The following is a 12324-nucleotide window of genomic DNA, read 5'->3' on the forward strand; positions in this document are numbered from 1 at the left end:
GTTGCCATTTTGATAGAAACTGATTAGCTTGAATTATTGGAATGGATTGTCTTATTGATTGACAAAGGATTTGAACCCTGGACCTCTGCATCTCCAGAGGTGGTGACTTACTGACGGACAGACATCATCATTAGAGTGTTTTAGGGCACAAGAAGAAGAAGAGTCCTAACAGAATTGGACAACTAGGCAGGTTTGCTACTTGGACCCTTAACAAATGAGAACACTGCAACCCTTACTAGCTCAGGAATGCGCAAATAAGAAGTTACCAATTCAATACAACGTGTACAGCTCTTTTTTTGCATGCACAGTTGGACTGAATTTAGATAGGAATTGTAAAGACTTTCATCTCTCTACATGTGTGCTCTCTTGAATTATCAACCAACAGTTATCAACTGAGCAGAATAATAAAAGTGACTAAGAAGAATCACTGAAGCCGGGAAAATGGATTTTTTTTTCTTTCTTTTTTTTTTTTACCTGCGTCCTTCCAGGGTGCGGAGGCTGGCCTCCTCCCGAGCTGTCATGCGTTCCCTGCGAGCTGAGTGCTGAGAAGCGTGGAGTGGGTGACTGGGGTGACCCGGGTCTCCAGCAGATGACAGGGCTGAGCCATATCGCAACTGAGCTTCAGTGGAATCCATGATGGACACCATCCAGTTCCAGGTGGGAATCAGCTTTTCTTCAACATAGTTCTGGTTCAACATACGCCAAAAAATTTCCTCATTAGATCAGATCAGATTTTTAAATCAGAAAAACATTAATTGTTGTTCACTGCCAAAAAGGATGAATACAATGCAATTCAATTACATATTTAAAGGGATGGGAGTTGGCAGGGATCTCCTGAAACAATATTTTGATTCTGATGCTGTTCTGTTGAAATTAAATATTAAATTAGTAAATTGTATTTTTTGTTATTGGTTTTCAAAACAAATAAATGTTTCTTCAAAGTGTATGCCCAGATCCTAACATTCAAGCCTGTGTCCTCTAGAAATGTGTGGGAGGGGAAAAAGGCTTGAATTTGGATGTTGGAAATAGGAACACACTGTATCAAATAGGATGGCCGCTGAGCAGATTATATCATAATATAAGATATAACTGACCAGTCAAGATGCAGGAATTAAATGACAGTTATGGTAAATGAATGTCCTGGTACCACTGTATTGTGTATTTTTTCTCTAAACATACGCAATGTTAGTTTAGTGTTTTGAAGGCAGTGTATCTTACCTGCAGGTTGACTGCATCCTGGTAGGTGAGCTTTACAGCAGCAGGGTACTGAGAGTAGACCAGATGGTTGTACTTGGGAATCAGACTCATGAGGTCTGAGATCTGCCTGATGACAATGCTGTAGGCCCGGGCCAGGCTGCTGGCAGACGTCAGATAGCTGCTGGAGTTGCTGGCTTCCAGAGCCGCCGCCGCTGCAGCAGCACTGGAGCTGATAGCACTGGAGCGACGCAGGTTGGTAGGGTCAATATATATCAGGCCTGTGGAGCTTGCTGTAAAAAAAATAAAAAAATAAAAAGATCAACAAGTACAATAAATATACACCATCCTTGTGACAGTCATCTGAAATCAGAAACAGACATTTTACAATAAAATCTCACAAACAAACAAAGCTCCACAGACCAGCTGGTGTTGAGGAGCTGGAGGGAGCACTTCCTGTTGCCCTCTGGCTCGGAGTGTTTCTAACAGCCCACTGCATGGAGCGAGGAGCCTGGGCCGCGCTGTTGGCGTGAGAAGCGCTGGTTGTCCTTTCCAGGGGCTCATCCAACAGGAACGTCTCCTGGTCGACATCGTCGCTTTGACTGCTGCTGCTGTCGGAGTCGCTGGAGTCATTGGACTGGGAGTCATCCTCTGAAAAGAAGGCAGGGACGCTGCTGGCACCTTCAGAGGAGGAGGAGGAAGTGGAGGAGGATAAGGGATGAAGAAAAAAGATAAAGGAGACAGGTTTAATGGCTTGCGCATTCATCTCACCTCTTTCTTTTGTCTTTCACATCAGATTTTATCCAGGCAGGAGTGCGGGTTAGTGAATCACACCACTACAAGGCCACACAACACTAATATGATGGTGAAAACACTGAGGCTTCAAGTGAAAACAGCTGCACTCTGTTGATCAACGTCTGCTAAACAAACAGACAACTTAATTTTCTTATTAATTTAAGATTGTTGGTAATTTCATTAGAGACAAAGAACAGCAATGTCTCCATTGTACTGAATATTCTAAGTGGAAATGAAACCACATCCTCATTAGTAAGAAATAGACATTTGAGATGGCCAAGTAGAAAAAACGCCACACCATTTGGAAAAGCTACAAGTTGATTAGTTTGTTATTTGGGTGAAAGAACAACAAGACTATACTTGTGATGAGGGACAGTATTAGTTAAAAATGACACACAGTAACAGTGAAATGTGAGAAAGGGATGAACTGAAGGAACTCTCAGCAGGAAACTGTATGCACTTTGCAAATTCACTCTTGCCCTGACATCTGTATATGCATTGAAGTAAAGAGGAGCTCATACCAAAAATAGGAAATGCCAAGGACACCCTACTGCCTGCAAATGAAATACATCGGGTATTCAGCCAGGGACCATTTTGTCTGCTGTATCATTAGCTCTCCAAACATAAATCCCCACAATCCAAAATGCTGACTGTAATGCACTAATGATTTTGTGAGGACTGAATTAGTCTGTAATTCAAGGGAAAAAATACACCACAGTGCAGCAAGACAGAAATGCAATTTCTATTTAGTAAGCAGTTGAGAGACTTACAAAAAATTTGAAAGATTTCAGTTTAAAAGGAGGTCAAGACAGGTGACCGCATTTCCACAAAAAAAAAAAAAAAAAAAAAAAAAAAGGAGAAGGGTTTATAAAATCAGGGTATCTAAAAGAAAATCTAAACTGAATTATTAAAAACAGCTGTTGACCAACCTGCTTCAGAACCAGCGGTGGCTGCTGTGACGACACTCCTGCGGCCGCTCGCATTATCCTGATTGCTGTGGTTACTTTCACTGTCACTCTCTGTTTCAGCTGCTGCCAGCAGATCCAGCTCCATGTCACTTCCTAAAAGCAGAAACAAAGACGAAACAGAATCTTTACTCACTGTGCTTAATGTAATCATTCACAAAGCATTATGAACAACTTCAGTTTCGTTACTTCCCCTGCATTTTTCATTTTTATAAAAAAGTAGGGTGTGTCTCACCATCTTCATCGTGCTCATCATGCTGCCCTTCTGCCTCTGCATTTTCCTCCCCCTGTTCCTCTTGGTCGTCATGATGGTCTTCCTCACCTGCGACTCCCTCTACGACTTCAACCTAAGAAATAAACAACAGATCGCAAGAGAACATTTTGAGGCAATACAGAGATATTTAGTAATAATCTTGCAGTAATAGGAGTAAACGAAATGAAAATAAAAATAAATATATTCCAAATCTTTGCAGAGTAAATGAAAGTGTGGACTCCAGGTGCAGCGCTCAAGACTAACGCCATCCTGGGATGATAGAAAGTGTGTTTGGGATGAAGAGAAATATTCTCGGGGCCGCTTCTGGGACGAAAGGGATTGTGTGTGTGTTTATTTATTACCATCACTTAGCAAATGACAAACTGAACCGACTGAGCGCAGACTACAAAGGAGCGCGTCTCCTCATGCTGTTACTACCGTCACTATAACTGACTGCTCACCTGTTCCCGTGGTACATGTCTGTCTATCGTCTCAGTCACAAACAGCTTGCTGACCTCTCAATCGCGCTGTGTAGGCCAACACGTTAAGCGCCATAGATCAATCTTCTCGCGCAGTGAAAAACAAATCTATATTCTGATAATTGTCGACTAGCGGCAAGAATCATCTCCACCCAGCTGATGAAACCCGGCTTATGGCGTGATAGTAAAGCAAGCATCCCGCGCACGCTGAGACGCAGACAGCATTTTTATTTTGGGACGCTTTACATTAACTTCAGGACAGTTCAATTTTCAGGACAGTTCCAGGACGGAGGTGAAAAAAAAGTTAGTTTGAAGCCCTGTCCAGGTGGCATCATACATTCTTTCCAACTGTGCATATTGGTGTCTAGTTTCAAATTTAATTATGTAAATTACAGCCTTGAAATGAGACTCCCTACCTCTTCCACATCTGCGGATACGATGTCATCCTGCTCCTCGTCTCTTCCCCTGACAGGCTGAGACTGGCTGCTGCGCCGAGGCTGGGGGTTCCTGATGATATAAGAGGCAGCTGTCTGGCTGGAGCTGGAAAAAAAATGGACCACAGAACTCATTATATTAAGTGAATAAGAAAAATCCACCATCTTCTTTCTCTTTTGGTTTCTTCTCTCAAAGTAAAAATTGGCTTTGGCACTTTAACATGGTGCACACATTATCCAACTTTCCGATATAAAATACGCATATTTTTCAACACAGAAAAAATAAATGCACTAAAACCAACTAACCTGCTGGACTGGTCAGGTGAGGGTCTCGGAGGCAGCGGTTCGACAGAGAAGAGCTCCTCGCTGCCCTGAACAGCATCAATACTGGTGCTGGCCAAAGTGAAAGGAGCAGTAGGTCTCGCTATACCCATTCGCACCGGAACAATCAACGACTCAGCTACATTACACAGCTCCTCCACAGCGTAGGGCAGCAGAGCTTGGAAAACTCTCCGACACTTCCCAATCGGCTGGGGGATGAAGTTGCTATGTGAAGGAAGTTGATAAAAGACAGAATCAGCATTTGTAGGAATTCAAAAGATAATATAGAATTAGTGTCAACATTGTTCACATTGTGTGGCAGAATTCATACAATTAATTCCTACAGCCTTTGTCTATAAGTGTACTTGAAAACCTTAATGCTGCATGTTCTTACTTTTTCTTCTTGGATGAGGCCATCTCCACGCTGAGGATGACAAACACCCGAGCGACAGAGCGTAGGAACCTCCTGGTGACACTGACTGCCTCCTCTCTTCGGCCAGGAGTGTACTTGTTCTGCAGCTCCTTTACTAGTGTACCCAGTAAGGTGTCTATGAACTAATACAGAACAAAATAAAAAAAATTAAAACACCCTGTGATGACCATAACACTTCCAGATACAAGTGTGTGTTAGCAGGAATAGAAATACATAACTGCCAGGGTTGTTATGTTTGATGTTTATTTAAGCAAGAATTATTAAAAAATTGAGATTCATCAATCAACTGGACTTACAGTGATGTCAGGAGCACACTTGACAATGAGGCAGTGGGTGAAACAGTCAAGTCGAATGGTGCCGCTCTGCTGATTCAAGTAGACTTGCTCTTCAGGCAGGAGGTGGGCAATTCTGCTGCTGGCACTAAGTCTATACAAAAAATACAAAGTACAAAATATTGGCTGTTAAACAACAATGATTTATATACCCCACTGTTTTAAATCATACTTCTGTATGATTCTGTGTACTACATCACAGTTGTGTTTGGATGATACCAACCATTCGATCAAGACAGTTTGATCACAAATACAGTGTATAGAAATATTATTTTAGGAAAGACACATTGGTGTTGAGTTGTTTGAATGTAATTTTTCAGGTTTTCCACAAACTAACTGCAGTCCTTCAAGCTCTAATTTCCAACCAAATGTTAATGCTGGGAATGCTGTTTAGCTAACTCACGGGTCTTTATTCTCCTGAGAACCAAACATGATCATAGACTTGAGGGCGTTCCAGTCCTGCAGGACCCTTTCCAGAGCCAGCTGAGCAAAGCGGGGAGGCTCTAGGTCATGGTCCGGCATATCAGAGTCTGAAAGAGAGTAAGGGAGAATAATGTTCTAAAAAGTTGCAGCGTAGACCACAGTTTCTGTTTGTAAGATTTGTAAATCGTTAGTCTGCACCGATGGTTAAAGGTGGGTAATAATAATAATATAATCCTGAACCTACCTTCTGCATTAGCAGCCTTGCGGTTCCTGTCTTCTCTGATGCGTGGTGGTCTGTACTGACAGTGCTCAACACTCTGCCTAGCAACAGTCTGCACCAGGAATAGTAATATATGCTCTCCCCTGCAGAAGGAAACAAATATCAGTCAGAAATGTCACTTTTTCCTCATTTATACAATATGAAGGAGCTTCCATGTGTAGTACTACGCCAAAATAATATACGCCTGAAATTCCCAAAGTTACTTGCCAGTTATAAAGCACAAAACAAAACATTACTCTGTGAGGTGGGAGTTGGTAAATGCCAGTACAGAAAAGTCTTACCTGCTGTTTGGTGTCGTGACCAGGTTGGTGGTTGTGAGTAACCTGTACAGCAGATCCAGACGAGCAGCCTTCTGGCCAGCGATCAGCGTTTTACATTTACATTTCTCCCAACAATCACAGTAAGCTGTAGGGGAGGTCCTCTTCAGTCTAGGAAAGAATACAAGCACATTTACGACTAAACATACGACCTAGTGTTAAAAACAGGTGATGATTCTTCACAAAGATTAAATAGGGCCAGACACCAAATTAGGACTTACTTGCAGTCATGTCCTTTGTGACACACCCTTGCACACTCAGTGCAGCAGCAAAGGGACTCGAGCAAACCACAGGTGCGACACTCAAAGATATCCTAAATATAAAGGTATTGTGATGAAAAAAGTACCAACTTTCAACTGAAAATTATATATTAAAAGAGCACAACACCGTCTCCAAAATTAGTGAGGTTCTCACTTGTGTAGTGAAAAAAGGCGCACTACCTGAAGCTACACAAGTTAACCTTGCACTTGTAATATATCTGTGCTAACAAATTTGGTGCCTGCAATATTTTATTCTGCTACTAAGTAGCAGTAATTAGATAAGAAAGCCACATCTTTTAACCTCTCTTTTTTTAGGCTTATTGAGTTATCAGTTACACAACTGTCACCTCAATATTACAATTATTATGAAATTCCCATCCTTAATAGACACAGATGAAGGTTGCCCAAGAGTCTTCCACAACGTGTCACTTTTTCTGGTAATGAAAAAATGTCATCCTCTGGGGCTGACCTGGTTAATGTGCTCAGCTCCAGTCCATGTGAAACTGCAGGTGTCGTTGCAGCAGAGAACATAGAGGGGTGAATCATCGGGGTTGGTCCCCGAAGGGCAAATCATTTCCATGAACACAGAATCTGCATCCTCCTTCTCTGCAATGCCCGGGTCACCAACTGTGTTTGAGACATTTGAGGAACAAAAGGGAAATATGGAAACCGGGGAATGCCAGTTACAACATGTGGTTAGCTGCAAAATAGGTCAGGATTCACATAACTTCCAGCTGTTACCTAACCACTTAAAATTACATCAGATTCACAAAAAATATGCTGTTTTTTCAGACTGTGTTCACAGAGGTGGAGGCTGGCTAGTCACACTAACTTTAATTCCACCTGCCCTCCTGAAAGTAGAAAAAAAATTATTTTCTGAGCAGTCTGATGCCTGAACTTTCTGCTCAAAAGGGTTTTCTTTTATAAATGTTTGCCTCATTAATTTAAACTTTTGCCACGTTTCATTCGAACATCTGCGTTGGAACAATATATATATATTCAATAAGCACCCTTTAACTTACCCTTGGCCATTTTCTGAGCAGCCTCCAGCACAGTGATGGCTGCTGGGTAGGCTCTACCACTGACTGCAAGCATGAATGGGGTCATTCCACGGGCATCCCTGTTAAATCACAATATACGTTAACACGTTAGAGGGACAGAAAGGCAAATCAACAAAGACTATCAGGATAATCAGGACTAACTAATGTACAAGAAAATGTATTTGTTTTGTGACAGTAAGCATTTTATAAGTATGATTATTTAGAAATAAAGAATCATACTTGGCAGAGAGTAGTTCCCGTAGGTGTGGCCTCAGAACAACACTGTCACACATCAGCTTTAGGATAAGGTGGGCGTTGGCCTTCCTGTCTTTAGATTCAACCACAGATGACTCGGTGGACGGCCCTGCTCATGTGGAGAGGACAATCCATTAGATGACAGACACTCTACGCTTGCCAGAGTTTAAATACACAAGATAAAGCTGACAGACTAATTTAGACTGGCAGCACAGAGATTGTTGATACTGAAGAGTACCTGAATGTCATTTACCCACATAGATTTATTTAGGATGATTTCTCCTTTACAGAACTTATTCACAATTTTTCTCTGCTTCACTGTGATATTTTTGTCTTAGAATTATGACTAAGCATTGCTAAAATGGTGTTATTAAATATATGCTAAGATGCAATTCCAGACCAATGCAATGTTACATAGCCTACCCAAAAAACAAATAACAACTAGACTTCCTGCCAAGACTAGAAATCTTGATAAGTAGTAAAAACATTTGCTGTGTCTCAAATATAACCTACATACTGACCCTAAGCCCAAAATAAATATAAAATAAAAGTATAACATCTTAGAAAAACATTTTGATGAGTCTTTGTTAAGTTTAACTCGCAGTGACATTTCAAAGTCGTACTTTGACAACTGATCTCAAACATATTTTATCATTTCCTGTTAATATAAAAGGGTAACACATGTTGATATTTTTGTATAACAACTGTCTAAACAGTGTACTATGAAAATGACAGTATGTAGTACATAATGTTTAGAGTTAGTATGTAGTATGGATTTGGGACACCGCTATTAGATGCAGTTACTTATTTTTTGCAACCTGATTAAACTCATTCTGATTAGAGATTCAAACTTAACTGTTTATGTGGATGCTAAATAAAGTGATCTGTCACGATGTATGCGTTTACATGCCTCAAAGCATTTAATCCGAATACGATTCTTTGAGTGTGGTTCCGCTCGCTGTTAAACATCTAATTTGCCGGAAATATAACAGAAGAAGACGTGATAACCATTGACTGTATATATAAAAGGTGGTAACGCCTGTTGTAAAATGGCATCTACCATGTTGTACTTTGTAATACAATATTCAAGATGGGCCCCATCATGTCCTGGGAACAATATTTGCATACATGTTAATCAGTGTTTCCCATTAATTAACGAGACCATGGCGGCCCGAGACAACCACTTTTCTTTTGAGGTAACTACGGTAACGTTAACGGCCTGTTTCTGTCACTCGTTTGTGAGAAGGCGATTAAGCTACCCGCGCCTACATTTTGAGTGCACACGTATTATAGCCTTCATGGTAAATCCACTGTAACAGATTAATAATTAATTTCTCTGTAATTTCTCTCTTTACAAAGAGAAGTGTTGTGGTATTAGAGTCCTACCTGAAGAGAGGCTGTGAAGTCTTCATGTTACGCGATACGAGAACCACATTCAACATTATTTATCAAGTTCGGACTCTGGTTGGACTTAATGAATTTAGCGCGAGGATACACACAACGCCCGGTTTTCAAAATAAGGCGTCTAATACAGCATGGAAATAACATTAATTGGATTATATTCACAGAAATTATAAAACATATTACGTGTGTCAAATAAAAGTTAAAAAAAACCCCAAAATGTTAGGGAAGTTACAGGTACTGGTCATAATTAGAATATCCTCAAAAAGTTGATTTATGTAATTCCATTCAAACAGTGAAACTTAGATATTATATTAATTCATTACACACAGACTGATATATTTCAAATGTTTATTTCATTTAATTGTGATGATTAAAACTGACAACTAATGAAAATCCCAAATTCAGTATCAGAAAGTATATATTTATTCCAACCAGAGAGAAACGTAAGTGTTTACATCGTTATTAGGCACTAATATTTTCCTATTGAACAGATTATCAAAAGGTTTACTCCACACCTCTCAACCTGATTAAATATTCCCTTCAATCGGGCCAGTCTAGGCATTTTTATTCTGATTGGGCTATTATTCTGATTATTAGTAGAATATTAGAGAAGCTATTGCCTGATTCCTCTTCTTTGATGAAGATGCAATGTACCTGGTATGGTGGAGGTGCTGGGTCCCTGACTGGTCCCAGTGGAGGCAGTAGTGAGTGAACCCACAGCTGGTGCTAGAATGAAGTCAATGTCACCATCTGTAGATAAAATAAAATTACTATGATTGTAGATTTCACTTAAGAGATACATCACTGCAAAGTCTTTGATTTATTCATTAACACAAGCAAGAAGAAGAGTTAAGCTCATGATCCCTCAAACCTACAGTAGGCTGCCGTCAGAATGACAACTATGGAAAAATAACAACAGAGGAGGTTGCATTGGGTTTGCCTCCACTGCACTATAGCAGTGGTCTCATTTCATTGAATGTGTTTTTATGGCAGTGACACTGCCGGTCTAAAAAGGGCTCTGAAGAGCGGACAAAGTTATTCTAGTTATTAAGTCTTGTAAAGATGCACTGACCAGGGTCCATTGGTGGGGGGTCCGGGACCCAACTTGGTGGGGCAATGGGTGGTGACACAGGGTCCTGGTGGTCGCTGGATGATGGGCCGGACTCATGACGGCCGAGACCTGCTGCTCTTAAAGACCTCCGCATCATCTCCCTCAGACGAAGCCTGGTGGCAACACAAGAAAAATAAAACATGGCAATGAAATTACGATCAACAATATTGTGTTTTAATATTACTGGAAAACCTGTTCACTGTATTTGGATACTAAACTATTTCTTTCTTATAGGGAGCCTTGTGTGCTCCAGGGTTGGGTATCGAGAACCGGTTTCAAGCTGGAAACGTTACCAACATACACTGTATATAAGAAGTGGACATAGTCATCATGACGTCACCCGTTGGTTTGTGGACTGCCGTTTGAAGCCTTGAGTTTGGCCGATAGGCCGGCGCCATGTTGAGTTTTTGCAACCAGTGGCACCGGACGTGACCATATTTGGATGAGACGTTGGAGCCAACGGCCTTGTGTGGCGCTAGCTAGCGTGCTTAGCTAGGCGCATCTGTAATTCATGTTAACTGTCATTTTAACAGGTCGGATAATTTTGTCTAGCGAACAACAAGGAACGCACCGTGTTCAGTGTGTTGCGCTCTCCTAGATACAGCTAACACTAAAAGTAGCAACGTCGCTCGGGTACAAAACACAGGTGAGCTGACATTCACATTTTATACTGAAGGAATCATGTAAGGGACATCAATCATATAAATGATTCCAAGATATATTTTTCTTAGATACCACAGTCACCCCTCTAGTAAAGAAACTCTTGTCACTTTAGCCATGAAGGGGGAAGATGAGCAAGGAGGAAGTGAAGGAATATCCCAGAGAGGTGACAAGATTTGTGGTGAAGGGATTGGAATAAGTAGATAAAATACCCAAACCCTTGTGTACTCCAAATAACACTTTGAGTTCTCTGTACAGACTATTTTTCCCTTATATATTGTGTGCAGCACAGAAACAGTGTAACTAGTTATTTACCCTCTGCTACTGGAGGAGCCAGTCCTATTCCCAGAACTGTTGCTTGAAACCACGGAGATGGCATTGGCAATTGCTTCCACAGCAGAGAGACGCTCCGCAAATGTGTTTCTCTCTGACCTTTCAGCTTCTGAAATGAAACAGTGTGATCACTTAGCATGGAGAAGAGTGTCTTTGGCAAGCACACAATTAAACAGATGCAGGTGAACAGACTCAAAACGAACAAGATTGGGAAGATAAATTTGACTATAATCAGAAAATTAAGAAAAACGAATTTAGATATTAAAAAGATTTATCTTGGCATTTAGACCTACAGTGGACAGAAAAAGTCTACACACCCCTGTTAAAATGCCAGGTTCTTATGATGTAAAATAATGAGACAAAGATAAATCATTTCAGAACTTTTGCACCTTTAATGTGGCCTATAATGTGAACAATTCAATAGAAAAACAAACTGAAATCTTTGAGGGGGGAAAAATGAAAAATAAAACCCCTGAAATAACCTGGTTGCATAAGTGTGCACACCCTTAGACTAATACTTTGTTGAAGCACCTTTAGCAGTCAGTCTTTTTGGGTAGGAGTCTATTAGCATGGCACATAGCTCTTCTTTGCTGAAAGGTGAACTTCCTCTTCATCTTTCTAACCGACGCCTGAAGGTTTTGTGTCATAATTGCCTGGTTTTTGGAACTGTTCATAATTCCCTCCACCCTGACTAAGGCCCCAGATTCCAGCTGAAGAAAAATCAGCCCCAAAGCCTGATGCTGCCACCACCATGCTTCACTGTGGGCATGGTGTTCCTTGGGTGATGTGCAGTGTTGTTTTTGCGCCAAATATACCTTTTGGAATTATGGCCAACAAGTTTTACCTTGGTTTCATCAGACCATAACACATTTTCCCACATGCTTTTGGTGGACTTGATGTTTGTTTGTGCAAACTTCAGCTGTGCTTGGATGTTTTTCTTTGTAAGAAAAGGCTTCCGTCTTGCCACCCTACCCCATAGCCCATTCATATGAAGAATACGGGAAATGGTTGTCACATGTACCACACAGCCAGTAC

The 12324-nt window shown here is 40.9% G+C and overlaps 1 protein-coding gene across 1 annotated transcript in view; it reads right to left on the reverse strand.

The window, feature by feature from the left end:
* The window catches only part of ubr5 (ubiquitin protein ligase E3 component n-recognin 5), a 35298-nt gene that overhangs the window by 8726 nt on the left and 14248 nt on the right, over positions 1-12324 (reverse strand). Inside the window, exons 22-40 of the mRNA XM_046055419.1 lie at positions 11272-11398; positions 10258-10409; positions 9840-9935; positions 7767-7890; positions 7509-7606; positions 6956-7113; positions 6448-6539; positions 6191-6337; positions 5874-5992; positions 5610-5736; positions 5171-5300; positions 4836-4996; positions 4427-4666; positions 4103-4226; positions 3190-3301; positions 2919-3050; positions 1618-1875; positions 1219-1487; positions 475-686 (exon numbers count right to left, since the gene is read on the reverse strand). Of these exons, the coding sequence (XP_045911375.1) occupies positions 475-686; positions 1219-1487; positions 1618-1875; positions 2919-3050; positions 3190-3301; positions 4103-4226; positions 4427-4666; positions 4836-4996; positions 5171-5300; positions 5610-5736; positions 5874-5992; positions 6191-6337; positions 6448-6539; positions 6956-7113; positions 7509-7606; positions 7767-7890; positions 9840-9935; positions 10258-10409; positions 11272-11398 (2878 nt within the window). The remainder of the gene's footprint in view (positions 1-474; positions 687-1218; positions 1488-1617; positions 1876-2918; positions 3051-3189; positions 3302-4102; positions 4227-4426; positions 4667-4835; positions 4997-5170; positions 5301-5609; positions 5737-5873; positions 5993-6190; positions 6338-6447; positions 6540-6955; positions 7114-7508; positions 7607-7766; positions 7891-9839; positions 9936-10257; positions 10410-11271; positions 11399-12324) is intronic.

The sequence above is a fragment of the Micropterus dolomieu genome, linkage group LG01, assembly GCF_021292245.1.
Source record: "Micropterus dolomieu isolate WLL.071019.BEF.003 ecotype Adirondacks linkage group LG01, ASM2129224v1, whole genome shotgun sequence".
NCBI classification, from domain to species: Eukaryota; Metazoa; Chordata; class Actinopteri; order Centrarchiformes; family Centrarchidae; genus Micropterus; species Micropterus dolomieu.